The sequence below is a fragment of the Dendrobates tinctorius genome, unplaced genomic scaffold (assembly GCF_039654945.1).
Source record: "Dendrobates tinctorius isolate UK_male_01 unplaced genomic scaffold, ASM3965494v1 ptg000376l, whole genome shotgun sequence".
NCBI lineage: Eukaryota > Metazoa > Chordata > Amphibia > Anura > Dendrobatidae > Dendrobates > Dendrobates tinctorius.
Genome location: NW_027362042.1, coordinates 2,116,684 through 2,144,554, shown reverse-complemented (window position 1 = coordinate 2,144,554; position 27,871 = coordinate 2,116,684). Strand labels below are relative to the sequence as shown.

General features: G+C 41.6%; 1 protein-coding gene across 6 annotated transcripts in view; it reads right to left on the bottom strand.

Annotated features, from left to right (window-relative positions):
• Positions 1–973: 973 nt before the first annotated feature.
• KLF3 (KLF transcription factor 3) overlaps positions 974–27,871 on the bottom strand; it is a 107,250-nt gene continuing 80,352 nt past the window's right edge. For 5 of the 6 annotated variants that reach the window (XM_073562995.1, XM_073562994.1, XM_073562993.1 and 2 more), the window contains exons 2-6: positions 27,007–27,094; positions 13,942–14,407; positions 12,236–12,383; positions 3,264–3,424; positions 974–1,952 (exon numbers count right to left, since the gene is read on the bottom strand). In XM_073562995.1, coding sequence (XP_073419096.1) covers positions 1,771–1,952; positions 3,264–3,424; positions 12,236–12,383; positions 13,942–14,407; positions 27,007–27,063 — 1,014 coding nt within the window. In that variant the 5' untranslated portion in view covers positions 27,064–27,094 and the 3' untranslated portion in view covers positions 974–1,770. Of the gene's footprint in view, positions 1,953–3,263; positions 3,425–12,235; positions 12,384–13,941; positions 14,408–16,698; positions 16,718–27,006; positions 27,095–27,871 lie in introns of those variants that run through there. The other variant, XM_073562998.1, reaches the window with a different exon arrangement.

The following is a 27,871-nucleotide window of genomic DNA, read 5'->3' as shown; positions in this document are numbered from 1 at the left end:
GTTTTCACAGATAGCATTCCTACTCACGAAATTCTATGGGACTGTGCTCAGGTCTGATTTTTTTTTCCTTGGACCAAGTGGTCAGAGGAAAAATAAATCGGGGACATGTCTAATTTTGATCCAAGTTTCAGCTTAAAATCATCAATGCAAGTCTATGGGTCCGTGGAAAACATCAGACCGCAATTCGACGGCATCCGAGTGTGGTCCAATTTTCACGGACTGACCGAATGGAGGAATTTTTGTTCTCTTCACATCGTAGAAAAACTGATACCACTCTTGATCAGATTTATTGAACGGTTTTTATCAGAGAGAAACACGGTCGTGTGACCCCCAAAGCCGAAGGCTATGGTCACACTATCAGTATTTGGTCAGTATTTTACATCAATATTTGTAAGCCAAAATCAGATGAGGAACAATCAGAGGAAAAGTATAATCGATACAAGCGCAGAATTCTGCATGTGTGACCCACTCTTGGTTTTGGCTTACAAATACTGATGTAAAATACTGACGGAATACGGATAGTGTGACCGTAGCCGAACAATGACACTCAGGAGCCCCTGAAGCCCCACTGCCATACAGGATGGTTCCACATGTTAGGCATCAGGTCCCGTTATAAGTTTTACATTATAGCACAAGTTATGCCTTTGAAGTCAGTCAGTGGGAAAAATATATACTTTATACTCGGCAGATTTTTATGCTGAAAAGTAATGTTTTCAGTCTCTTGGAGGATGTGCTACTTATGCCCTTGTTCACATCTGTATAGTTTTGCTTTCATCGCTCTAGCTGATCCATTATAGGATATACACCCGTGACACTCTGTGAACTCCAACGATGTTTAATGGGGTCCAGCGGTGCTGGAATCCACAACAAAGCCTTCGACGTAGATGTGAACATAACCTTGTACCAGTAGGGTAATTTATAGGACCAGATTTTTAATTCTACGGATTGAATGTCCTTTTATTTTGACCCCATATTTTCTTTAAAAATATATAGATTTTTAATATTATTCAAGTACATTTCACATCATAATACATGGCATAGACAAATTGTACATTTGTATAGGTAGATAGATAGATACATAGGATGGATACATGGGTTATTTAGAAAAACAGGTAGAACCTCAAATTGATTCCGATTAAGGCACAGACCGAGAGGATAAACCCAAAAAATAGCTGTGCAATACAAACCAAACCAATTACTCAACAAAATTAGGTATATTTTATGTTTTTCATTTTACATTTTTTGTCTTGTAAAAGTGCACTTTTTTTTTGCATTCAGGCATCATGGCATACAAAACAAAGAACCGACACAATCCTTAATGTTCCAAGACAGATTTTTTTTTTAAGGAAATGTATTTAATGATGGACAAAATAAAAAAAGAATAACAATGTAGCACTAATGAATGTGTGAGGAATGTGGCAAGACGAAGCAAACTAGGCACGGTGTTTATAATTAAATATAAGTATAAATTATCTCATATAGATATATGGCATGAAAGTACACGAGAAGCAGTAAATTGTCCATTTTCTTTATTTCCTGAGGTGTAATTAAGAGCAGGAAGTTACTGCTTAGCCGCTGTATTACAAGAAAAAAAAACTAGAAAGAAAAAAAAATAAAAGTTCACATTCTTAGGTCTGACCCGTGGTGAGTACGCGGAGGTTAAAAGAATAAAATCTATTGACTGGAATTGTATAGATTCAGACCAGCTGAATCCAGAATTATGTGTATAAAAAAAATCCAAAAAAAAAAAAAAAGAAGAAATTTTTTTTTTCAGACAAGCATGTGTCTCTTCCTGTGGAGGGCGAGGTGATCCGAACGGGAGAAGCTACGGTCACAGTCTGGACACTGAAATGGTTTGATTCCAGTGTGTTTACGGAAATGCCGAGTCAGTTCGTCAGAGCGGGCAAATTTCCACGTGCATCCTTCCCATGTACACTGATAAGGTTTTTCCCCTGTAGAAGAGAACAGGAAGATCAGTTAAGTGCACAAAGAAGCAGATTGAGCGCAAGCCATATTAGATTTTATTTTTCTGCAATATGAACAATGAAAGAGTTGGGGGGGGAAAAAGTAATCACTTTCCAAATCAGCAACCGTCCTGTACAAGAAAACAACAGCTGCAAAGAACTGCTGAGGAGGTCAAAATGTTTTGGAGCAGATGCGTAAAAAGTAAAAATATACCATTCCTCTGGGAGCTGCGTGTTCACATACAGATCTCAAGATGGAAGCTGCGTATCTTATTACGAATGAGCGTTTAAGAGAATCGCCCTTCCCCTTCATATTTACTACAAAAAGTCCTATTGGCACTCAAGAATAGGGCAGAGGAAACTTGAGGCTTGGGGTCCATAATCCAAAAATCAGTTCCTGGCCCCCATCACATGCCATGTCCCGTTTATAATATTGGTGTCTTTTTACATGGTCAAAAGGGCTTTTCAGTTCTCTCAAAAAACTGTACATTCCAAACAAATTGCTCAATGAAATCTGATATATATTTAATTTTTTCATATTACATTTTTTTTGTCTCGTAAAAGTGGACATTTTTAGCATTCAAGGATTGTGGCATACAAAACAAAGATGTGACTGATGCTTCTTCATGCCCTATAGTTGTATCTCTGTTCCTGGATGTGGAGGCACCTACAAATTGCCAGATAGAAGTAGAATTGGAAAAAAAAAATTCCATTTGCACGATCTGGTCCAAAGACCATGTCAGTAATCTGTGGCCGCTGGATGGGAGCCCTGAAAACCGATGACATCCTTGACTCCTCCTTTGATTAGCTGGCCTGGCGTGACATCAGCGTTGCGCCTTGATGTATATGTGACATCATGCCAGACCAGCTAATCAAAAGAAGAGCCTCAAACACTGTCAGGAGGTAAGAGACGGTTCTCCGGGCTCCTGTTCAGCAGCCACAAAGTAGTGATGTGACTAGTGGACTGGGTCCGCCAAATTGATTTTAATCAGAAGGCTAGAAAATAACTGGCCTCCGTTGCCCTCCTTCGTTGAGCACTCTACCATTGAGATGGCTTACATGATTATTTCCATCAGTTACCCCTAAGTATGTACAAATAGACAATACCAATAGACCAACCCACATCGTGGTTACTGTTTTAGATCTGCTTTAGATTGGGATAATACTTTGTATGTTACCTACTCCCTATCAACTAATCAACCGCAACCCTTCATGGATCTTCACTAACAAAACATTCATAAATTGAGTTATTGTAAAAATGCTGATTTATAAACCAGACTGATATTAAGTGGTGCACACCTGTATGTGTTCTTCTGTGCGCCTTTAAATGGGAACTTTTGGTGTAAACTTTATTGCAGCCGTCATAGTCGCATCTGTGTATTCTTCGTTTCCTCTGGGTTTCTGGAGATTCCACAGGTAATGGCCTCTTCACTGGATGTACTATAACTGATGGGTGATGTCTGCGTAAAAACACAGATATGTAAATATTACAGCATACATTAAAAGGGATGAATGCCGACAAAATGGTCTATTCCAATAAGGAGTACTCCCTAAAAACGATCATAGCCAAATGCAAATTGGAAGCAAACGGCCCAAGAAAAAATTAGAATAGCTATTAATATTCAAAATGAGACCAATATTAAAATCAAAATAAAGGAGCGTGAAGACACAGAACTCCAGGACGATCCAAGGAAGAAGCTACACCCCCAGGAAGAAGCTAATGAGAAACGCGCGTCAGGGTTCTCCAGGTTACCTTTCTTTGCACTTGCATGATATGATAAATTTTAATGCATTTTTCTGACTTAAACTATATATTAATATGGCCCTACTATGGTAATTTTAAATAATGACTTCTGTCTGCATTCATGCCATATTTAAATGCTATTAAGCTCTCTAAAGCTACTGTTCATTTATATTATATGCATGACTGTCAGCTAATAACCATTTCACTATATGGTGCCTTGGATTGTCCTGGAGTTCTGTGTCTTTACTCTTCTTATTTCTGATTTAAAATGTATGTCTCATTTTGAATATTAATAAAGTTTACTCTAATTTTACGTGGGCCTTTTTTACTTCAATTTGCATCTGGTTCTGATATATTAAAAGGGGTTGACACAAAAAATGATTTGGATGTTTTTGAAACAGCTAATATACTTAATTTATAAAATTGGCATTGATGTCCCGATTCCAGACCCCCTCTTGCCACTGCAACAGTTCCACTTCCGATTTTTTTTTTTTTTAATGCGCTCAGAAAGCTTCCATTTCCCTCTCTATGACTGTATATGATAAAGGGGCTGGTGCCGAGACAGACTGAGGTGGGCACAGCTAGCCTCAATGCAGACAGATTGGGGGAGTGTGGAAGCGGAGCTGTCAAAACAGCAAAAGGAGGTGGTCTAAAATCATAAGTTAAACTGAAAAGAAAAAAAAACAAAGAACAGATATTCTGTTACATAAAATGTCCCCTTCATTTTTTTTCCCCAAGCACAGTACTATACATACTGATGAGGTTGTGGCTGGTTTAGAAACTTAATTTCTTGCAATGTTTGCAAAATTGCTTGCCTGTTTTTTCTCCACAGGGAATTGCAAGGACATGGTGGAGTCACAGTAATCTAACAGCGACTCACCAGACACCATGCGAGAGATAGCCAAAACCGAAATAGCAGTGCTGTTATCTTTGGAATTGCTCCCATTTGCAGTTGGATAACATTGATTAGAGTTTTAGGAGAACTTAAATCTTGAGTGAATATTATTTTTTTTCAGCCTTGTATCCAATGGTGGACACACAACACAAGGGATTCTGAAGATCAAAGTAGGCCGCTCATTAGGGGGCTGGATTTTGCACCCATGACAAAATGACCTTTTGTTTTTAACCCATACCGCATTTGTATGACTCTTGGGCCAAGTCTCACCCCATTGTTAATTATTTGCTAACAACCTAGTTTTTCTGGAGGGGGAGGTTCTCCAAATAGGACTGACACCTTTTATCTAAGGACACAAAAGTAGACACATGGCATTTATGCCATTGCCTGGAGATTAGTATCACAATGCTCAACATGCTAATGGCAGGAAATCCAATGAAAACACCATATAATCTATTTATGGGTTCTCCAATGTATTACAGTCATGAGAAAAAATAAGTACACCCTCTTAATTCTATGATTTTGTGTATCAGATCATAAAAAATAAAAACTTTTGGTACCATAGAATACAACTTCAGTTAACCACATGACAGTGTAGTCCATTAAAAGTGGAATGAATTGCAGAAGTCGTGTGTGAAAAATGGAGTATTTTGTGTACTTAGAAATTAACAGGGCAGGTAGCAGCCAGATGCTCATGATTAATTGTTCATTAGTAAGTGTGACCATCAAAAAAGCAGAAATGTTGGCAGCTTGCTGGTCTGGAGCATTCAGGCATGTGTCAAGGAGGAAAGACACCAGTAATGATAAAGTAATAATCAGTAGTGAAAAGCAATTGTTCCTACCCATCAATCTGCAAAATGTTATAAGGTCATTTCCAAACAATTTAGAATTCATAATTTTACAGTGAGAAAAATTATTCACAAGGGCAAAACATTTAAAACAGTTGACAATCTTCTTATGAGTGGAACATCAGACCATGTAACTGGGTCGCCCTCCCAGGGCCGTGGGGTACTCCGTACCGGGCCGGTATCAGTGGGATGTGTCACAGCAGCGGTGACTCAGACCGTGGCCCTGGGCGCCCAAGTAATAGGAAGATGTGAATGGTGGAATGTAGTTAGATGAATAGTTTGTGACGCCACCTGTGGTGCTCGGCAAGGAAGTTGTTAAGCCGACGCTGCATGCAGATCCGCTGGGACTGATGGTATGGTGCAGCAAAGATGTAAAAGCTCCCCACAGGCAAAGCTATAGTCCCAGGGCAGTGTAGATGTGGTCGGCACGGGGATGTAGCGGTGCCGGAAAGGTAGGAAGCAGACAAGACACAGCGGGGTGCAATTTCTGTACCTTTACTTGGTAACTGCAGTCCAGGGTCCTGATTACAGATGATATTGGAGCAGGTTAGGCTGGAAGCAATTCAGGGATTCTCTCTCAGCAGATGGGTTGTGCAGTCTCCTTGCTAGCGCTTATTCGAATGAAGTACTCCCAGTACTGAGTTACACTGGAGATCCTCCGGACAGATGTTCTCAAGAACCTAACTTGCACGGCGGACAGCTGTAGCCTGAGTCCCGGCTCACTATCCAAGCTGCTGTTGTGTCCTCAAGTCTTAGATGGGAGTAGGGCATTTACAGCCTCCTACTCCTCTGGTGTCTGTTGCAGGACCGATAGTATCCATACAACCGTGGAGACCAGGCTCCAGTTCATGCGCTCTCTCCAGAGATGAGCTCTTCCTCTCAGCGCTCCTTCCACATGTCTGCACACTTCACCCTCCGCAGACTAACTAACTCCTCCCTCCTCTTGGCCCTTAGAGAGCACTCCTCCCCTTCATCCCGGTTCAGCGTTCCCCCTGCTGGCCTGTAGTGGAACTGTGTTGCATGCATAGATTGACTGCGAGAGACCCATCATTGCCTCCAAGCCTGGTATTTCCCTCCCCTGGAGGAAGGCAAAGCCACTGTGGCGACCATACTCCTGGGGGCGCCACATAACATTAAGAGAAATTGCCAAAAACTCAAGAGCTAAAACTCAGACTCTAAAGGCCTAAGTTGGCGTGTTAAATCTTCAAGATCATGGCTATACAAGAATGGCTTCTTTGAAATGGTTGCCAGGAAAAAGCTTCTTCTTTGTAAAAAGAACATGGCAACATGATTAAAGTTTGCAAACTTTCATCTGAACAAACCACAAAACCTTTGGAATAATGTCTTTTGGACAGATAAGACCAAAGTAGAGAGTGTGGTCCTACCCTCGCCTACTGTATCCTCACCCATACCTTGTAGATTGTGAGCCCTCGCGGGCAGGGTCCTCTCTCTTCCTGTACCAGTTGTGATTGTATTGTTTAAGATTACTGTTCTTGTTTTTATTATGTATACCCCTCCTCACATGTAAAGCACCATGGAATAAATGGCGCTGTAATAATAAATAATAATAACTTGCACCACTTGGCAAAAATCAGAAACAGCATATCAGCACAAACACCTTGAACAAACTGTTAAATACTGAGGTGTGAGGACTTGGGCTTGTTTTTGAGCAACCGGACCTGGGCCCACTGCAGAAATTGAATCAACCATCAATTCTTCTATATATCAAAGTATTCTAGAGTCCAATGTGAGGCCATCTATCCAAAAGCTAAAGCTTGGGCAAAAACAGAGTCTTTCAATAAGACATTGACACTAAAGTGCATCATCAAATGTGCAACAGAATGGCTGAAAGGAAAAGGATCAAGGTGTTGTAATGGCTCCAGACCTCAACCTAACTAAAATGTTATGAGAGCTGTGCATAAATGAAAACCCACAAACCTCAATGAACTTAAAGAGCAGCTATCACCGGTCTGGGGCTGCCCTTTTTATTTAAGGAAAGAGTAGGCAGTCTCAGTCTGCTGAATATTCTAAACACCTTCTAACAAAAATGGTCCTAAGTATATCTAAAGTCACCCTATGGCACTTGACTTTCTAGGAAAAGTCGGTTCCAAACTTTTGGGTTGTGGGATCCCACAACCCTTTGTGACCCTTTTAGTTGTTAAAACGGGATGTTTTGCTCTCTGCACTACCCTAGAGCAATCTTGTACTTTTGCTAAGCTTTTACTGAACAGTGACATAATCAGAGCGGTTACAGTTCGGGCACAGCTCAGTAAAGTACACGGCACTGCTGGGTTAGAGCAGAGAGCGAGGTCTCGCTCTTTCACAGTGACAGTGACTGGGGAGGCTTGCGGGATCCCACAACCGACAAGTTTGGATTCAACTTATTGCTATAAAGTCGTCCCCATAAAGGTGTCAATATGGACCCTTGAGACCTTTTTTGTTAATAAGTGTTATTTACAAGAGTCTGAGGCTGCCCAATCTTTTTTTTTTTTTTTTTTTACATAAGAAGGGCAGCCCTGGAGTAATAATAGCCACACTTTAAGCAACACTAAAGAAAAGTCATCCAGAATTGCTCCAGAATGACATGAGAGACTGATAAAGTCATATAAAAAACAATAAGCTCAAGTTATAATCCGTAAAAGTGGATATACAAGTTATTGATGGGGTGTAATTAATTTTTCACACATTGCTATGGCATTTTGGTCTAATTTTTGGCAAATAAACAATGACACGGTGTAATCGGTCACATGTCGTTGTTCATCTGAGGTTGTCTCTACCTGATTTTAGGACCTTCTAGGATCAGATGTTTTCCTCATTATGTCCTGATAAGTAAAACCATAGATATCATAGAGGGTGTACTTAGTTTATCTCATTACTCTATACACATGATAACGATATCATTTCCTTATATCCCAGCAGAAGTGTTCTCGTTATTAGAGCCCTCTTCTGGGTGCCTCAAAGGGGGAGTTTATTATTTTTACTCATTAACCAGGTCATGCTCCCTTTTCCCACGCAAACATTTTCAGGATTGCAAAACCATGTTACGTTGCAGTTTGCTTTCTCTGCGTTTGTTTACATAATCCATTTCCTCCAGAAATAATTCAAAACAGTTTCTTTATTTTCTCTCTCCTCCCTCCTTGCACAAAAAAACAACTTTTTTTTTTTTTTTTATATAGTCCCATATAGTCCTAGTCATTAGAAGAAATATTTGCTATTGTCTCAGTCACTCCTTTTCAGAGCAATTAAGAATTTCCTGTTGTGTTATGCCAAAAGGAGGGTGCGGTCCCTGACGTCAATTCCAAAAGAGGAGCTCAGCCCATGCGCCCCACCCACGGGAAGTTTTAAAATTGGCTCCTTACATTCAAAACATATTGCCACACTGCAGGTAGAACAATCCAATGACTATATCTGCATTCTTCTTGGCTTGTTTTTCTCCTTACTAACCTAGATTCTTCTACATATGACAAATGCTTGTAATTTTCACTTTAGGTCATGTAAAATATTATTTGACAATCCTTTCTGTGTGTAAGAGAGAACTTTGCTGATATGAAAAGTACAAGTTCCATATTTGCCTATTTGTTCTATCCAGAGACAGATTCACATATAGAGGCAAGGGAAGGCATAGAGGTCCATGTATGATGGGACAGATAGATACAGATTAGATATTAAAAAAAATCTTTTTGACAGTGAGGGTGATCAATGAGTGGAACAGGCTGCCACGTGAGGTGGTGAGTTCTCCTTCAATGGAAGTCTCCAAACAGAGGCCGGACACACATCATCTGTCTGAGATGGTTTAGTGAATCCTGCCTAGAGAGCAGGGGGTTGGACACGATGACCCTGGAGGTCCCTTCATCCCTAAAGGTACTGTCACACTTAGTGATGCACCAGCGATCCCGACCAGCGATATGACGCGGTCAGGATCGCTAGTGCATCGCTAAGTGGTCGCTAGTGAGCTGCCACACAGGCAGATCTCACCAGCGACATAGCAGCGGTCGGGGGTCGCTACTTACCTGTCAGGCGAGGTGATCCTGACGTCCTCCCGCCCGCGTCCACGCGTCGCTCGTCGGCGCCACAGGAAGCCCAGCAGGAAGCTGACGATGAGAAACGGACCAGGACGTTCTCGCGCGATCAGCGATAACCAGCGGGGGAGCCGGTCGGAGGTAAGTAACACACATAGCGATATCGCTAGCAATATCGCTATAACGTCACAAAAAACAGTGACATTATAGCGATAATGCTAGCGATATCGCTATGTGTAACGGGCCCTTTACATTCTAGGATTCTATGACATTCTGCACAATTTGCAAAAAAAGACTAAGTATATGTTTAAATTAGAGCCCAAAAAATTTCCACCGAACAAGAAGTTGTAATTGGTAAAAAAAAAAAAAAAGACGCCCAGGTGCACTAAAAGGTGATCCAGGCTTGAATACATGTAGCACAAGAATGGTGGTATACTGTGGTCTCTGGCCTGGGTGAGCTTTATTATATGAACAGGGTTTTGGCTTACAAATACTGATATAAAATAGTGACCAAATACTGAACACGTGTGAACTTGACTAGCAACCCATGGAAGTTCAGGTTCTGGAACCCTACCCGAACTTTATTCAAGAACTGTACCTGAATTTGAACCAGAACCCAAACCCCATTGAAAACAATGGGGACCCAAACTTTTGAGCTGGAAAATTCTCTCCTCCCGGACTTCCCTCGAAACTCTGAACATGGTAACGGACTAACGGGAAAAATCTGCGTTTAGCTTTTAGCATTGGACACTAATTGTCCAGTACGAACCCCAAACTTTTAAGTTCTGATTCCCTCATCTCTAAACGTGACCTACTGTATAGATGAAAAATTGTCTGATTTTCATCCAGAAAAAACAAACAATATTTTAATATGTTCCTATGAACTTACAGTTGTGGCCAAAAGTATTGACACCCCTGCAATTCTGTCAGATAATACTCAGTTTCTTCCTGAAAATGATTGCAAACACAAATTCTTTGGTATTATTATCTTCATTTAATTTGTCTTAAATGAAAAAACACAAAAAGAATTGTCCTAAAGCCAAATTGGATATAATTCCACACCAAACATAAAAAAGAGGGTGGACAAAAGTATTGGCACTGTTCGAAACATCATGTGATGCTTCTCTAATTTGTGTAATTAACAGCACCTGTAACTTACCTGTGGCACCTAACAGGTGTTGGCAATAACTAAATCACACTTGCAGCCAGTTGACATGGATTAAAGTTGACTCAACCTCTGTCCTGTGTCCTTGTGTGTACCACATTGAGCATGGAGAAAAGAAAGAAGACCAAAGAACTGTCTGAGGACTTGAGAAACCAAATTGTGAGGAAGCATGAGCAATCTCAAGGCTACAAATCCATCTCCAAAGACCTGAATGTTCCTGTGTCTACCGTGCGCAGTGTCATCAAGAAGTTTAAAGCACATGGCACTGTGGATAACCTCCCTAGATGTGGACGGAAAAGAAAAATTGACAAGAGATTTCAACGCAAGATTGTGCGGATGTTGGATAAAGAAGCTCGACTAACATCCAAACAAGTTCAAGCTGCCCTGCAGTCCGAGGGTACAACAGAGTAAACCCGTACTATCCGTCGGCGTCTGAATGAAAAGGGACTGTATGGTAGGAGACCCAGGAAGACCCCACTTCTTACCCTGAGACATAAAAAAAGCCAGGCTGGAGTTTGCCAAAACTAACCTGAAAAAGCCTAAAACGTTTTGGAAGAATGTTCTCTGGTCAGATGAGTCAAAAGTAGAGCTTTTTGGGCAAAGGCATCAACATAGAGTTTACAGGAGAAAAAAAGAGGCATTGAAAGAAAAAAACACGGTCCCTACAGTCAAACATGGCAGAGGTTCCCTGATGTTTTGGCGTTGCTTTGCTGCCTCTGGTACTGGACTGCTTGACCGTGTGCATGGCATTATGAAGTCTGAAGACTACCAACAAATTTTGCAGCATAATGTATGGCCCAGTGTGAGAAAGCTGGGTCTCCCTCAGAGGTCATGGGTCTTCCAGCAGGACAATGACCCAAAACACACTTCAAAAAGCACTAGAAAATGGTTTGAGAGAAAGCACTGGAGACTTCTAAGGTGGCCAGCAATGGAGTCCAGACCTGAATCCCATAGAACACCTGTGGAGAGATCTAAAAATGGCAGTTTGGAGCAGGCACCCTTCTATTATCAGGGACCTGGAGCAGTTTGCCAATGAGGAATGGTCTAAAATTCCAGCAGAGCATTGTAAGAAACTCATTGATGGTTACCGGAAGCGGTTGGTCGCAGTTATTTTGGATAAAGGTTGTGCAACCAAGTATTAGGCTGTGGGTGCCAATACTTTTGTCTGGCCCATTTTTGGAGTTTTGTGTGAAATGATCAATGTTTTGCTTTTTGCTTCATTCTCTTTTGTGTTTTTTCATTTAAGACAAATTAAATGAATATAATAATACCAAAGAATTTGTGTTTGCAATCATTTTCAGGAAGAAACTGAGAATTATCTGTCAGAATTGCAGGGGTGTCAATACTTTTGGCCACAACTGTAGCTGCAGACGACTAAGAAGAGGTCACATTGAGCTCAATAATTCCATTGGAGCATTTAAATAAACCCTACTGTCAGAAGGAGATCGCTGACAGATTTGCAGTTTACTCATTCCGCAGGCTGCTAAGTACTGTGATACACAAAGGCAGTAGAAGTGAAAACGGTAAAACATTTTTAATGAACGCTATTTGACTCCCCCTACCCAACATATCTTTCAAGTGTCCACATTATGTGACTTACTCTTGGAACATTGACTTAGGAGGTGTACTGATACCAGGAGACATTTGTTCAGGATAAACTTCAGTCATACATTGATCTGTCACAGGCTCGACTTTTATGGTTTTTAATAGTGGAGATTTTTCGTAACACTCCGGGACTGTCACAGCCACTGTAACAGAAGAAAGATAGAAAGTTTATTTATTAATGCACATGAACCATTCACAAGTAGTCATTTAGTAGATAGAGATAAAAGCCTATAGGAAAAATATTTGGAAATTCTAGTAGAAGATGGGCAGAAACGGGCACAATATAACAGATATTTTCCCGAGGCTTCTTCTTGGGCCTCCTGACAATATATATAGTAAAATACCTGGCTCTCTCACACAATAGCAGACCAATGGTTATATTATAAATATATGGGTAGTCTATGAACACAAAGATCTTTCAGCAAAAAGATTACAATAGGATAAGGTAGTTTAGCAAATCAGAGTAATCAGAGTATTCCAGTGTTGTAACTATTTGAAATCCCAAAGGTGTAAACCCGGCCAGACACAGCATATGACTGTCGGCCGAATAATGCTTCGGCCAACAGCCATCTGAGTCAGCTCTCCCCATACATAGGAGTGCTTGTTCAGCCGAAGCGCTACTGCGTTCTCAATGAATAAGCCGTGGCTTATCGCCAGGAGAACAATGCGAACAGCAATCCAAAATCGGACATGCGCAATTGACCATCAGTCGGCCTGTGCAGATTAGATCATCAGCCAAGCTTGTCGGTATCGGCCGGTTCGGCTGACATTTGTCTAATATGTATGGGGGGGGGGGTCTTTAAACTGCAGTGGGTCGCCACACTGAATTTTATTAAAAGCTAAACAGCCCTTAGACCAGAAATCAATGAGCGTTTTTGGCCTAAATCATTCTGACATTGGTGCTGCAGTAAGTGAATAAGCTGAAACCTTAGCGAACTTCTTTTGTCATCATACATTATTAAGGCCCCCATACATATTAGACTAAAGCTGTCCAAACCCGTTAATTTCGGCTGTATCGCCCATCAGCCTAATGAAGATGGATGCATCCTTACTTTGTTGATGTCGGAAGAAAGAAAGTTCCGGCCTCTTGAACTTCTATGGTTGAGCATTTTGTGCCGTGTGGAGATTAGCTGCTCATAGAGAACATAATAGTGCTTAGCTGGGCCAAACATACGTTTCCATGGGGTAGTGAGGAGAGATAGGTGTCAGAAGAAATGTACTTAGAGGACTTTACTCTGATTAGCAAATACTGGTCATACTGGCTAAACCATCAGTAAATTTATGACCGACTGGGTTTGTCTCAGAGATATTCTACCTTGAGAACTCAACTACTGTGGTGTTCAGTGGATTGTTGCGAGTCCCATTCCTGGAACATCTGCCAAATAGCAGATTTTACCAGGCTAAGACTTGGCCAACTAGGCAATAATGTTCTCAGTTGAATGGCATCCATGTGATACACATAAGGCTCTACTACTGTATATCAGAATAGGAGCAGCTTTAATCTAGGATGTCTTGTGTTGTCCTCAAACCCCAATAGAGAATATGGACAAGGATTGTTCACAAGAGTCCTCAGGAGAACTGCCCTAAAGTGTACAAAGGCTCTTCAGATGGAGGCACAATGTCTGCACCTTCTACTTGTCATTTATCCAAATTGACAGATTAAAAATATGGCGAATTCTTAACATCACTAAAAGTACTTACTGTGTTTACTACTTTGATTCTCCAGTTCATCAGCTATTACCATGATTGGATGCTGAAGATGAGGTGTGTACATGAAAGGAACCGGCTGTACAACCATTGGCTGCAATAAGGGTAAGAGTCCAGGGTTCCTATACGCATGTCTAGGAAATGCGGACAACATTGGGTTAATGCTTAATGGCATTGGGAATGGTGGCACAGTTGGCGGTGATGGAGTTAACTTTTTCAAAGGTGGACTGGATGAGTGCATATATAAAACTGGAGAACTTCTTCTCTTGGGAGGAGATGGGGACCTTCCTGCGGAGGGAGGCGAATTCCTCTTGTTTGTAGTTAGATCCACTGGCTCCATTTGGAATCCAGACAATGTTTCAATGCTGGGGTAAAGTTTACTGTGAGGCATGTTTGGTGTTGGGTAAATGACACTGTATTTATTTGTCTTCAGTGGCTCTATGTAACTTGTTTGATATGGCTACAGAAGGAAGACAAAAACAAGAAAAAGACAATTTGAAGTACGAAATTCAAACAACTGAAGATAATACATAAACGGTCAGAGAAAATTATTTAGATTAGGAAATGCCAGCAGACTGGCCAAACACACTCAGATTTTCCACACACATTCTGTATAAGCTATAGAAACCAGTTACAATTATTACAAAACTGTTGTAATAACCAGTTAAGGGACACACATCACTTAAAGACACAACGGAAAAGAAAAGGAAAAAGATATCTTGACGCATCCACAAACTAGAAGTTTCCACTTTCCTCTTTGGGATGATACTTAGAAGGGTCAAACTACAGGTTCTTGGCTTAAAAAACCCAAAAGCTAAGCCCTATTATATGGGCAAAGCGGTAGTATGGTAGTATGGTAGTATTAGGCTATTGCATGGCATATGTATGTGAGAACAATACCTTAGTAATGTGAAATAGTGGAATGTTCTGTAATGCAGATGAATGCTCGGTGGGGGGTCTCAGCACTGGGATGTTTTGAAAGCAGCGTATTGTCAGGGGACCTTGATAATGTTGGCTATAAACATTACATAGCTGTCAAGCTGACAGCCATCTCTCTCAACACCCCCATATACTCATCTCAGTCAATCATTCCTGTGTTCTCTATGAGAAAGCCGATGCCAGGCTCCTTGGGCAGCGTCTTATCTCCAAGCCCAACAAAAGGAAATTTCAGTGGCCTGATTCTTTTCTCCCCAATATCATTTGCCAGGAGATGGTCAGGAGGCTACATACACATTAAATTGTTTGCCGATCACGTTAAAATTGTCAGGTTTGGACAACCTTTAGCCTAATGTGTATGAAGGCCTTAACAAAGAAGGGGTTGTCTCAAGTAAACATCTCCGTAAAGGCAATACTCACACTTGTGTTGATAAAGGGGTTGTCCGCTTCATGGAAAGTGGGCCCCAAATGTTGTAAAATTCCTTAAATAAACTCAGCAGGTACTTACCCACAATGGGTTTAGTGTGTGTCCATTTCTGGTGTTTCCGGTGTAGTAGTGACGTCACATCAACATAGTCATCAGCTGTGCTGAGGTTCAGTGATGTCAAAGCAGCAGCTAAAACCCGGAGCCGGGACAGTGGCAGTCAGCCGATGCTGGACCCAGGAAGGGCGAGTACCTGGTAAGTTTGTCATTTTAGGAATTCTACACAGTTTGGGTCGCACTTTCCTGAAGGAATATTTAACAAGAATAATGGCAATGGTGTCTCCATCCAGTGCTCGGTGATCCTCACAGACGATACTGGGGTCTGTCAGATTTCCATCATGGTGTCCATCAAATTACAGCCCAGCATATTTGGTATGTAATGTTAAAACAACTGACTTAATTTCCTCGTAGCTGAATGTTGATTTTCTTCATTGCCAAATGATGACTTCAAACATTTCCAACTCTTTTTTTTTTCACAGACTAAAAAGGGTGGAGAGATCTTTTCCAGTAATCGTTCCATTCAGGACAGTGATTCAGAGTAACCTAATCTTCCTCATCATCACAGGCTACTTGTCTTTTGAGGACATATATACAACACAGTCATAAAATTGTGGTAGGAGCACCCTGACGTATCCACTTTCCTTCAGTCTGCGCTGTTCTAATCCAAGGCGTTGGGGTGATTGGTGTGGTTTAGTTACACAAAGGTACAGACGTAATGTAGAAGTGATAGCAGAAACAGATGGTAGACAAAGCTACAGTAATGTTCTCTCTTTGGCTGGGCAGAGACAGTCTATTCATAATAAATTGAAACACACACAGAAGATTATGTTCTGTACAGCCAAAAGCCTGCCAAAAGCCATGGTGTGGTTCTTGGCACAAACCTTTATATGACTAGATTTCATCCCGTAATAAAACAATTACTGCTACAAAACTAACTGTATTGCCATGGAAATATCCATTAGATTATTAAATGTCTCACCTTACTTGGTAAAATTGAAGAAAAAACACCACCCATTCCTTCTAATTTCTAGAATAAAATTTCCTGTATTTGTGTCTAGTGCGTGGCTCGTGGCGCCATTTGCACATCTTTTTAAAACTTTGGCAGAAGAGGAAGTTGGTGACTTCATGATTGAAAATTTGCAGAGTTTGCGTAAAAAAAAAAAAGACTATAAAATTGAGCTGATCCAAGGGAATTTTCACTTTTCAGGCCAAATAAACTTGGAATGAGTCTGTCAGGAGGTATTGGAACAGGTCTATAAACAACAGTACTGACCCCACACCTCTAGGAGCTTTGGCAATACATTCGCTGTGCACATGTCATGTCACCTTACCTTGAACCGGAGTGACATACTGAAGCGTGTTGACAAAAGCAAAGTGCATAGGTTATACACGTTTCTAGAAAGAAAACATATATGGGGAGGTGCTAAGATAAATCCAGACCATATCGTGCTATGATCACCATATCGTAGCCGAACAGGATGTGCGTTATGACCTCAATGAACCCCCATGCCGATAGATTCAGATAAGATTATTCATGGTTTGGCCATGTTGGTCCCATAGTTCTATTACATAAAATGGATACTTTATAGCTATATAATGCCCTAATATTTTTAGGCAGCAGTGGTTAACACTGCAGCCTTGCACAACTGGAGTCCTGGGTTCAACTCCCTCCAAGGACAACATCTGCAAGGAGTTTGTATGTTCTCCCCGTGTTTGCATGTATTTCCTCCAGGTTCTCCAGTTTTCTCCCGCACTATCAAGACATACTGATAGGGAATGTAGATTGTGAGCCCCAATGGGGACAGTGATGTCAATATCTGTAAAGCTCTGCGATACATGATGGTGCTATATAAGTAAGAAAACGTTGAAGAGATGTTCACACTGAGTTTTTCACTTGGATTTTGAAGCCAACCCACTTCAAAATCCATGTTGAAAAACTCATTGTGAATGTACCCTAAAGAGTGGTTCCCAATTTAGGTTGTTCTTAAAGAAAATGACCTATTGTTTTATTCGGTGTTTTGTTTTTTTTTGGGGGGAATCTTTTCACAATCTTCAGAAAAAAAAAAATCAAAATCTTGCAATTTTCACACTGGCCACTGAGGGTTTTCCTGTCCTTTCAGGAAATCTAGAAAAACATTAGTAGCAATAGACTGACTGGGACCAGATCTTCTGTTTTGAAGCATTTAATGAGTGTGTGCAGAGGTGCTTGTGATGGCAGGGGGAGCTGTGACATCACCTATTGTGATTGGTGGATCCTGTGTTATCAGCTGTAGCTCAAGTTTTGTGACGCAACAGCGATCTCACCAGCGAGATCGCTGTGTGTGACACCTATCAGCGACCGCCCCCCTGCCGGTATCGCTGATCGTTCTTGAAAGCTCTGGACATTTTTTCGGTCGCTGGTCTCCCGCTGGCCAGCACGCATCGCTGCGTGTGGCAGGCGGGAGACCAGCGATCAGGAGCTTGTAACTAAGGTAAACAGCGGGTTTCTAAGCACCGCGCGGCGCTTAGAAACCCTCCTGTGTACCTTAGTTACCAGCGTGCTGATGCAGGGAGCTGGTAACCAAGGTAAACAGCGGGTTTCTAAGTGCCGCGCGGCGCTTAGAAACCTGCTGTTTACTTTGGTTACCAGCTCCCTGCATGAGCGCGCTGGTAACTAAGGTACACAGCGACGCGAGCGCTCGGCGTCGCTGGTGCTGATCGCTGGTAAAGCTGCCTGTTTGACAGCTCACCAGCGATCATGTAGCGACTCACCAGCGATCCTGACAAGTTGATATTGTTGTCGGGATCGCTGGTGAGTCGCTATGTGTGACGGGCCCTTATCATATCTCTGAGGATAAGGAGCTTTGCTGAAAACTCTTCTTGTAAGGACAGGAAGTATCAGCTCCAAAAAGCCCCAGCACACAGTGTGAAAATTGCAGAGTTGGGGATTTAGGAATCAATAGACTAAACTATGTGGTACATTTATGGTCTGTTATTTTTCAGATTTTATTCAATTTCAATAAATGGATAGTCATGCAAGCCTGGCTCTTACTACTTTTAAAGGAATACAGCCCAATCTACAAACACCATGGATTTGAGCAGGAGGACCTGCGCTTAGGAGTCCAGTAGGCGGTCCTCCTCAGTGATTGACAGTTATCTCTACAAGAACATGCAAAACACAAGCCGCAGAGACACCATCACATGTTTCTCAACGCATGCAATGACTAGCCAGGTCTTTCCCCGGGAAGGAACAACCACGGGAAGGGCAGTCTCCAATGAAGGAAACCACCTATGCCAAAACATGGTATCCATCCACAGACAGCTGTTTCGGGGTATTGCCCCTCATCAGTGTGGAGTAGGAAACTGGCTAGTAGGAGCAATGCCTAGTAAAAGACTGTGAAAAAGGAGGATGATTGATCTCATGGAGATCAACATCCAACACTGCGGAGACACCATCACGTGTTTCTCAACGCAGTGATTCTAGAGAAATGCCCCCATCCCTTATGGGAAATCTGCAAAAACATGCTATCTCTACAAGCACAACCTTTTCAGGGAAGGCTGTCAGTCAATACGAACTCGTCTTGTTCAATGTCACAAGTTCCCTCTAATCTAAACCAATTGACCATACATGGCCATTTCTAGCCTTGGGAATTATTGGGTATTCTGTACCTTCTCACAAAATGAAACAAGTAAAAAAAAATGTATAATAGGAAAGCAACATCTTTGAGTATTGATGCAGATCTTCATTCCATGTCTAGATTATTCCTATTTTGTTGCCCTTTTAATAAATGTAATCTGATGCATTAAGGCGTGCTTAGGGCAAAGCTCCTTCACTAAATTCTCTTAAACTAGTATGGCTAGACTAAACCACACACACATTTCTGCACATTTTCCCCCCACTGTGGATACCCCTTCCTGTTATGGGTCAGGGTCTTGGTTTGTGAAGTCATAATACCAGCAGTAGTAAAGCGTGTGTGTTTTCACTGTTCCATTTAAGATGTGTGACCTGGAATTTATAGCCTTACATGTAACGTGCCATATAAAAATCCCAGGCTGTGAATACATGGCTTCAGGCTAGAGGGACTTTTAACTCCTACGAGTCAATAATTGAATAGAGGAAGGACCGTCGAGCAACATATAAACAATGAAAAACCAAGGATCTAACGTTTACCATAAAAAGGGACAACGATCGGGAAAACCTATTAATTAAAAGCTAAAGGGTTTATTATAAATCAAAACCCTTCACACATGAATCCAAGACATGAATCAACAGTTCTGAGAATCCACATTTTGTCTTGGACGCGCTAATGAAATGTTCCTCTGTGCTCGGAAATTCCTCTCTTTCTCTGTGTCAGACACAATCCCATTTTGAACTATGATTTCCTTTCCACAAGAATGTTTACAAAAGCAATAAACAGCAGACAGAAGTTATGAAGCCGACCGGCGCAGGAAGCGGAGTTAATCCAGTTTCTTCTACATGTGTCTAGCAAAAAATTAAAATCTTCTTCCTAAATAAATTAAAAAATATTTATACGAATAAATTATATATTTAAAGAAAAATATTTTTGTCTTTTTTTCTTTTTCAAATACTAAAATATTAACAGAACACTTAAGGGAAAACTGATACACTTATGCCAAGTGTAAAAGGATTCCTAGCATTCTCTGCACAACCTCAGAGTATTCCAAACAGTAGTGTAAGATCTCATTCACATGTCAGTTTTTTCGTGTTCGAGGCCTATCTATGTGTTTCACAGATAGCACTCATACCTATATTAGTGAATGAGGCTGTTCACATTTCCGTCTGTGGACCAAGCAGTCTGCGCAAAATCGCAAAGACATGTTCGATGTCAAAATCGGCAATGCAAGTCTATGGGTCTGTGAAAAAATAAAAATTGGGCAGCAATCGAATGCCATAAAAGTGCAGTACGATTTTCTAAGACTGCTAGACAGGAGAAGCTGCAGAAATTCTTTTTTCATGTACAAAAACAACTGATGAAATTCAGACAGAATTCCATCCACAAAATCACTGATGGAACTCGGTCACTTTTTCTTATACATGACAAAAACACATGTAAATGAACCCTAACAGGGGTTTGATGCCTTTTTATTAAACGGAATATAATGTATATAGGGTTCAATATATAAAGATATTAAAAAAAATTGATTGTCATGAGCTCACTACTAGAACTGTGGCTACAGGAGGGCTACAGGAGGGTAAAAGTATTGTGAGAAAGTGGTTTCTCCCATATACATATTAGGCTTCAAGAAGTATATAGGAAGGCTGGGCGAGGTATACGGAATGCAGGAGAGCTGGATAACCCTTGCATTTCCTTCCTAGCTTTCTCTGTAGACCTTCTCAGTCAATGTGTTGGGCTGATTCATTACTGGGTTTGGAATGGTGACCAGTGTGCACTTTAGGTGGCACAGGACAGAAGAAGCAGAATGTTTCAGTCTGTGGAGACTGTGACTATTGGACTGTTGGGGCGGGTAACACATCCATTTGGTTGCTTTCTCAGATGTTTGGCAGGGTTGCGAGCCATCCAAAAGTTCCTAGATTGCCATAAAAATAAAGAATTTCAGGAGTTCGTGATCTGACGATTTTTAAGACTGTAATTATCATAATTGTATATTTCACAGTAAATGCAGATAATGTCTTAATATTACAATTATGAGCAGTAGACGTATCACTTAAAAGCTTAATGATTTATTATGATTTTCCAATTTTTCTGTAAAAAATGTTGGCGGTCCATTTTTTTTTTTTTTTAAGGGCTACCCAAAAGAAAATAAAAATATTAAGTTGGCAATCCTGGTGGTTGGTCGTAGGGCACCTGTATAGTCTTGAAAACTAAATTTTAGTTAGTCCTTAGCTGAGCAGAGCTATATATTATAAGGCCAGTAGTGATATAACCATACAGCCAACCTGGTTTAGGATTTATGTCTATCCAGGAGCCCAATAAAGCAGATGATCCACTTCAATGGTAGGTAGGCCATTAAAACAAATTGTCAGCAACCCCCTCCCCAGAATTTAGTGTCTGCATTGAGAGATTAGATTTGAAAGTACCCTATTTTGAAGGTACAGAAGCTAAAATACTAGAGCTAGGGTGAGGGGATGCTATCTTTAGGGCACTTACTACAAGTTAGTCACTGGAAGCAAGAATCACCAAGCTACGACTCGCCTACTTTGGATCCATCATAGGAAGAGATCAATCACTGGAGAAGGACATCATGGTCAGAAGAATAGAAGGAACAAGGCGAAGAGGAAGACCAGCAACCCGATGGATTGATACTATCAAGATAACGGTGGAGAAGACCCTGGTGGACCCATCTAGAGTTGCACAAGCTCACTCTTCCTACAGATAGTTCATCCACCAAGTCGCGATGGCTCAAGATCAAGCAGAAGGTCGCTAAATAGTAAGGTTATATTAGTGATTTGCAGATACTCGGTGCTCATTAAAAGTGCCTTTTAGTTTGTAAATCTTTACACTAAGTATATGACCTTTTTTTTAAAATATTAGTGAAGGGCTTTCATTCCTTGGAGTACCAGATGAGATGACCTAATACAGGCAGATCGCGGTCATTACTTTAACAGAGAAGTCTGGAGAGTGCCCAGAGCTCCTTTAAGCAGGCGCGAGGAAGATGAGGTCATGGTAAGTAACAGGATGGGGTTTGGCGAGGGGGAGAGGTGTACAGTTTGTGCCAATATAAAAGCCTGCGTTGCTTTCAGACACAGATAATCTTGTGATCTCTCTCATATATGTTGTAGCTGTTGAGAGCATGTCTGGATAATAATGTCATTAGCAGAAGGGGAAACACGTGGTTTCCTGGTCAATCCCCACCCTGGGTTCGCACACCTCCAGCATCCTGACTCCATGCGGCGTTACAGGACAAGATCAAAGCTGGAACTTATCTGTATCACTGAAAAATAAAAGAAATTCTGAGCAATGCTTGAGTTTACTTAAAAGGATGCTTCTATGATATTAACTATTTTCATGATAGGTCATCAATATAAAATCAATGGGGGTCAGACATCCGAACACCCCACCAATCAGCAGTTCTCAGTTTCTGCACTTGCTAGATCTGTGTTTACTTTCCCAACACATCTCAACACACACATACACGTTAGGGGTAAGTGGGTAAGGAGCTAACACACCTAACATTATGTTTTTGGGGAGTAGTACCCAGAGGAACCCATGCAAAGACCTGAGGAGAATATGGAAACTCCACGGAGACGTTGACCCTGGCCGGTCAAAGACCCAAGATATTACTTCCTTATATATGGTCCTACATATCCCACAGCACTTTACAGACATCATCATCACTATTCCCACTGAGGTAACCATCAATATGTGTTTGGAAGGAAACCCAAGCAAACACGGGGAGAACATACAAACTATAAACCATAAATTAATTTGGTGTAGTAAGAAGCACACATATGGTGGATTATGTCTGATCTCAAGAATACAATATTAGCAATTTTGGAAGCTACATGTGGGTCCAAGTTAACGATATCATGTCTGCTATGAATAATGTGCCATGTTTGCCTTCAATATGAGTGGCCATGTTGGACACAGTGTATGCATAAGGATGAATAATAGTACTGTGCTGGATCCATCATTAGTCAAAATGATCTAAAAATAAGCTGATATTCACCCATCAATAAAATTTTCAGCACTGCTAATTGTAAAGGGGACCGGTCACGTCAGATATCGCCATTAACTGGCAGATATAGGGTCATTCTGAAGGTTAATATCATTAAAAAGGTTCCTGTCCGTAATACTGCAGCTGGCACCTTTCAGTTATAGAGACGTGCCAGTGGCTGTAGGCATGCCCCGGCATTATGGCGGTCACTTGAATCTGCACTGATACACATCAGAGCCGCCTGTCAGTCAAAGTGTTGGGGTGGGCATACAGCTGCCACTCATAGCATAGTGTGCGCTGGCTGAACCTACGCCGGCACTCCTGTATGACTGAAAGCTGACGGCTCCCGGTAGAATACAATTAGTTTTCTCCTGGGTGCCGCACTTTCAGGGAGGCGACTGAGAGCCTTTCTAATGTTATTATCCGGAGATTGACCCTATATTTGGAGGTTAATAGTGTTATTCAGCACAAGAGGTTCCCTTTAATAATCAGTGGTGTGAAAATCTACTGCTCATTACACGGTACACATACTACTGCTCAGACGTTGGTTTTTACAGAATATAACGCAATACCACCCCCCAGCAATACAGAAGGCAAAGAGCGTAGCTATATCTACTGTACATGTAATATACACTGACACTGGAAGAAAGTTACATAACGTCTGGAATTGATGAAATCCAGACAAAAGCAACCATAAGGAGCAATGGAAGAAATAGCTAACACAAGGTATTACCACAATTTAATGTAAAGTAGTGAATGAGGCCAACTCCGTAACATCATCCTAAGACTTTGGCCAACACTCCCTCAGTTTTGGTGTCCTCTTCCAAGTCCGCAGTTGAGCAGTGCAGATTCTCGTGCACAATTCTGAATAGGTATTTCTGGATCACAAACGCTATCATTACACGGAAGCCAGAGAATTTTATACAGACATCATGGCTGCTGCTGAGCGAATGGATCAAATCTTGACTAGTCAGCAGTAGAAAACTTCCAACTTTTGACATGTCAGCAGAAAGTGCTCAAATTCATTTTCAAGGATAGTCTCACAAGGAACAGCTATTATTTCCAGGACAACTCAACTTTTCCAAACATTTTGCAAGAGTCAATTTATAGAAATGATCTAATTTTATAAGCTTGCCTGTCCTTGGATATAAACCAAATGTTCTTAAAGTGTTTTCCTCCTGCACAGAAGCACAGTGACAAGCAGCTGGCTTCCGTCCCCTCGACTCACAGGTTACACTCACTCGGAATAATGGAATTATCACATGTGGAAAACTCGCCATCCGTTCCAAGACAAATGCGATTTACAGAGTGGAGTTTACTGGGGTATTGCAGTCTATTTTTCATTTCATGCTAATGTATACAACATAAGCAGCAGAAAACTGTCCCGAAATACAACACAAGTCTGCGCCAGATTTTTCTGTTCTCAAATGGCCGCAGCATTGCAGAACACGCCAGTGTCATAGATTTATCACCACCCACGCTAAGGCCTCATTCACATTGACTGATAATTCGGATCAGAGTGTGGTACGACTGTCATCCAATTTTTTGTACATGGAAAAATAGAAAAAAATTTTCTCCACGTTCTCCATTCTGAGAGTCCGTGAAAAGTGGACTGCACAAGTTGGATATCATCCGAGTGTAGTTTGCTTTTTTTCAGTGACCTATTGACGATTTTGATTTGACCCTCAGATCAAAATCTGACGTGTCTCCGATATTTGGTCCGAGAAAAGAATTGGTCATATGAAAGGTCCCATTGAATATTATGAGTATGAGTGCTATCTGTGATAATCAGGATCTCTTCCCAATGCGGCTTCCCAAGGATACACTAGAATTCCAAGGAAATGCTAAGTTTTATTCATAGTGTTTTATAATGACACATTCTTACTTTATACAGTTACCTGCACATATGAAGAGTATCATCATTTGGCCAATGTATGGACCAACTTAAGAGCCAGATAACTTTTGGCAGGGGACAACAGTGACTCCCCGCAGACAAGATGTTGGTATGATGGATCATTCTATCGCTGGGGGTGACATTGTGACTTGTGACATGGTGACTTGTTTCATTCTAAGGCCGGGGTGTAATTATGGTGGGTTGGGGGGCTAACATACCATGGTGCAGGCCAAGGGCAGCAAGATGAATCCTTCTCAAGGGTGAAGTATGAAGGATGACTGTTGTTTTGAGTGCCACAAAATTGGTGAAACTACAATAATAATAATAATAATAAAGCATAAAGTGTAAAACTGTAAGCTTCATACTAGTGATGAGCATGTGTTATCTGAGCATGTTCGGGTGCTAACCGAGTATCTCAAGGGTGCTCGAAAAATATGTTAGTCCCTGCGGCTGCATGTCTCGTGGCTAGTAAGATACATGTAGGTATTACCTAACAAACAGGCAATCCCTGTATGTATTGTGGCTGTGGAACAGCCGCGAGCCATGCAGCCATGGGGACTCAAACATATTTTTCGAACACCCCGAAGACACTTGGTTAGGCTAGTTTCACACTAGCGTTTTTGAGCGCAGCGACAGCCTGCGCACGGCCGCCGCTAAGCCCCGCCCCCTGCCGCGCCTCCGTCGGTAGCTCTGCCTACCGGCGCATGACGCTGCATGCGCCCTGCGTCCCCTGTCTTTATCACTGGGGGCGCAGGCCGTGCGCAGTATGCGTTTGGCGGCGCATGCGTCCTTTTGACGGTGCGCTGACCTGCGCCAAACGCAACCTGCTGCAGTTTGGTTGCGCCGGCGCACCGTCAAAAAGGCGCATGCGCCGCCAAACGCATACTGCGCGCGGCCTGCGCCCCCAGTGATAAAGATAGGGGACGCAGGGCGCATGCAGCGTCATGCGCCGTTAGGCGGAGCTACCGGCGGAGGCGCGGCAGGGGGCGGGGCTTAGCGGCGGCCGTGCGCAGGCCGTCGCTGTGCTCAAAAACGCTAGTGTGAAACTAGCCTAAGCACCCGAGCGTGCTTGGATAACGCCATTTCAGACATCATTTTCTTTTTTGTTCATTCTAACTTTTTCTTTTTTTTTTTTTTAAACGGTGTAGCCATAAATAGTTCCTTCCACTCATTTCTTAGAGACCTCTAGAAGGATCTTTAAATAAATCAATACATCGAGTTTCAATGTGAAAAAACATCCTGGAGAATTAGATAATAGGCAAGACCATTGTGAAAGCAAAGGAACAAGATGACACTAAAAACACACAATTAGGCTACTTCTGGGAATAACTTTTTTTTTATATATATATATTCATCTCCTGCAAAAACAATTATCGCTGTATACTGTAAGTATCCACATCCTGCCTTGGGGAGAATTACATCCGCTCCGTGAGGCTCATGACTGCATACAGGGCATTGAGAACAGTTGATGAGGTGCTTTGTGTGTTGGGAGCAAAGCCGGCTCTAACTCTTTGACTAATTCCTCGTTTTCATCCAAATTGCTAGACAGAAATGTGAGAGAAGGGTCTGCCAGCTGTGGAAGGAGGCACAGGAGGGAACTAAGAATTAACAGCAGATTTATTCACGTGCTGCCACTTAGCTATGTAGAAAGTAGACTTGGGGTACGCCAGTGAGAGAGCGGAATAACTATCCTGGGATACCAAGAAACACATACATCATGGTACTCTTGCAGCGTTGTGTAATTTAAGAACAGACTCACGCACTGGAAAACACAGATTTTATAACCTGTAGTAGAAAAAAAGTCTGTTTCGCCAATACAGAGACATATACAATCCAATATCAACAGTGACATAACTTGTGGCTCCGTCACACCGCACTTTCCAGAGGTCAGAAGGTTGGTATAAAAGCTGAAGAAGCAATATATTACGTATACTCCATAGGCGCGATGTACGGTAAATAGTATCCCTCGTATCTAAATATTAGGAAGGGTTGCATTCTGGACACAAACACTTGTGTTAAGACCACAATTTTCACCATTTCAGCCAACATATTTGCACCATTTTTGGAAATAAAAAAAGGAACAAACCCAGGACCCACAAAAGTATTTCTCTAAATTTTGTCCACTTACCATTGACAAGGGCTCCGTGGCCTCCGGCTTTATGAGAACTGGGTCAAACATTAGCATTATTGCATCAATGCCCCGTGTGTGTTCTTGTCTGAAATCAAAAGAAGAAATAAAAGTAAAATTATTGCAATGTCGCGACGATACCGGCAATTTGGCAGTACAATTTCATGATGATGAATTTGAAATTTCATCCTCAGATAGTTAACACGCTCTGGTGGAACGTTATTGTTCCTTCACTGAACAGGCAAAAACATGGAAAAGAAAAAAAAGTAGCAACACCAACAAGAAATGGAAGGCCACACATTATTCACCTCACCCACTCAGTTGCTGCAAATTGTGGCTGCGTCTCCAGAGGACTCAGCACAGTAAGGCCACGTTCGTACATTCAGTATTTGGTCAGTTTTTTACCTCAGTATTTGTAAGCCAAGACCTGGAGAGGAACAATCAGAGCATAATAGAAACACGTCCCCACTTCTGCATTTATCACCCACTCCTGGTTTTGGCTTACAAATACTGAGGTAAAATACTGACCAAATAATGAAGGAGTGAACCTGGCATTGTTATTGAGGACTGAATCAGCTTTTTCATCACCTTATGCCACCATCTCAGCGATTCCTGAGCGTTTAAAAACGCATGCATTGGCACAAAAAGCCAAAAACGCATTGCAAATTAATTTGAAGCTTCTTTTAAGCGTTTCTGCAGCGTCTGAGCCAACGCAAACGCTGCGGAAACGCTTAAAAAAACGCAACGTGGGCACACAGCCTCGCAATGAGTTTTTGGTGAGTTTTTTTTACCTATTTTCAAAAAAAAAGGCAAGTAACCTATTTTAATTAATGGGTGCAAAAATGGCGCAGAAAATTCTGCATCA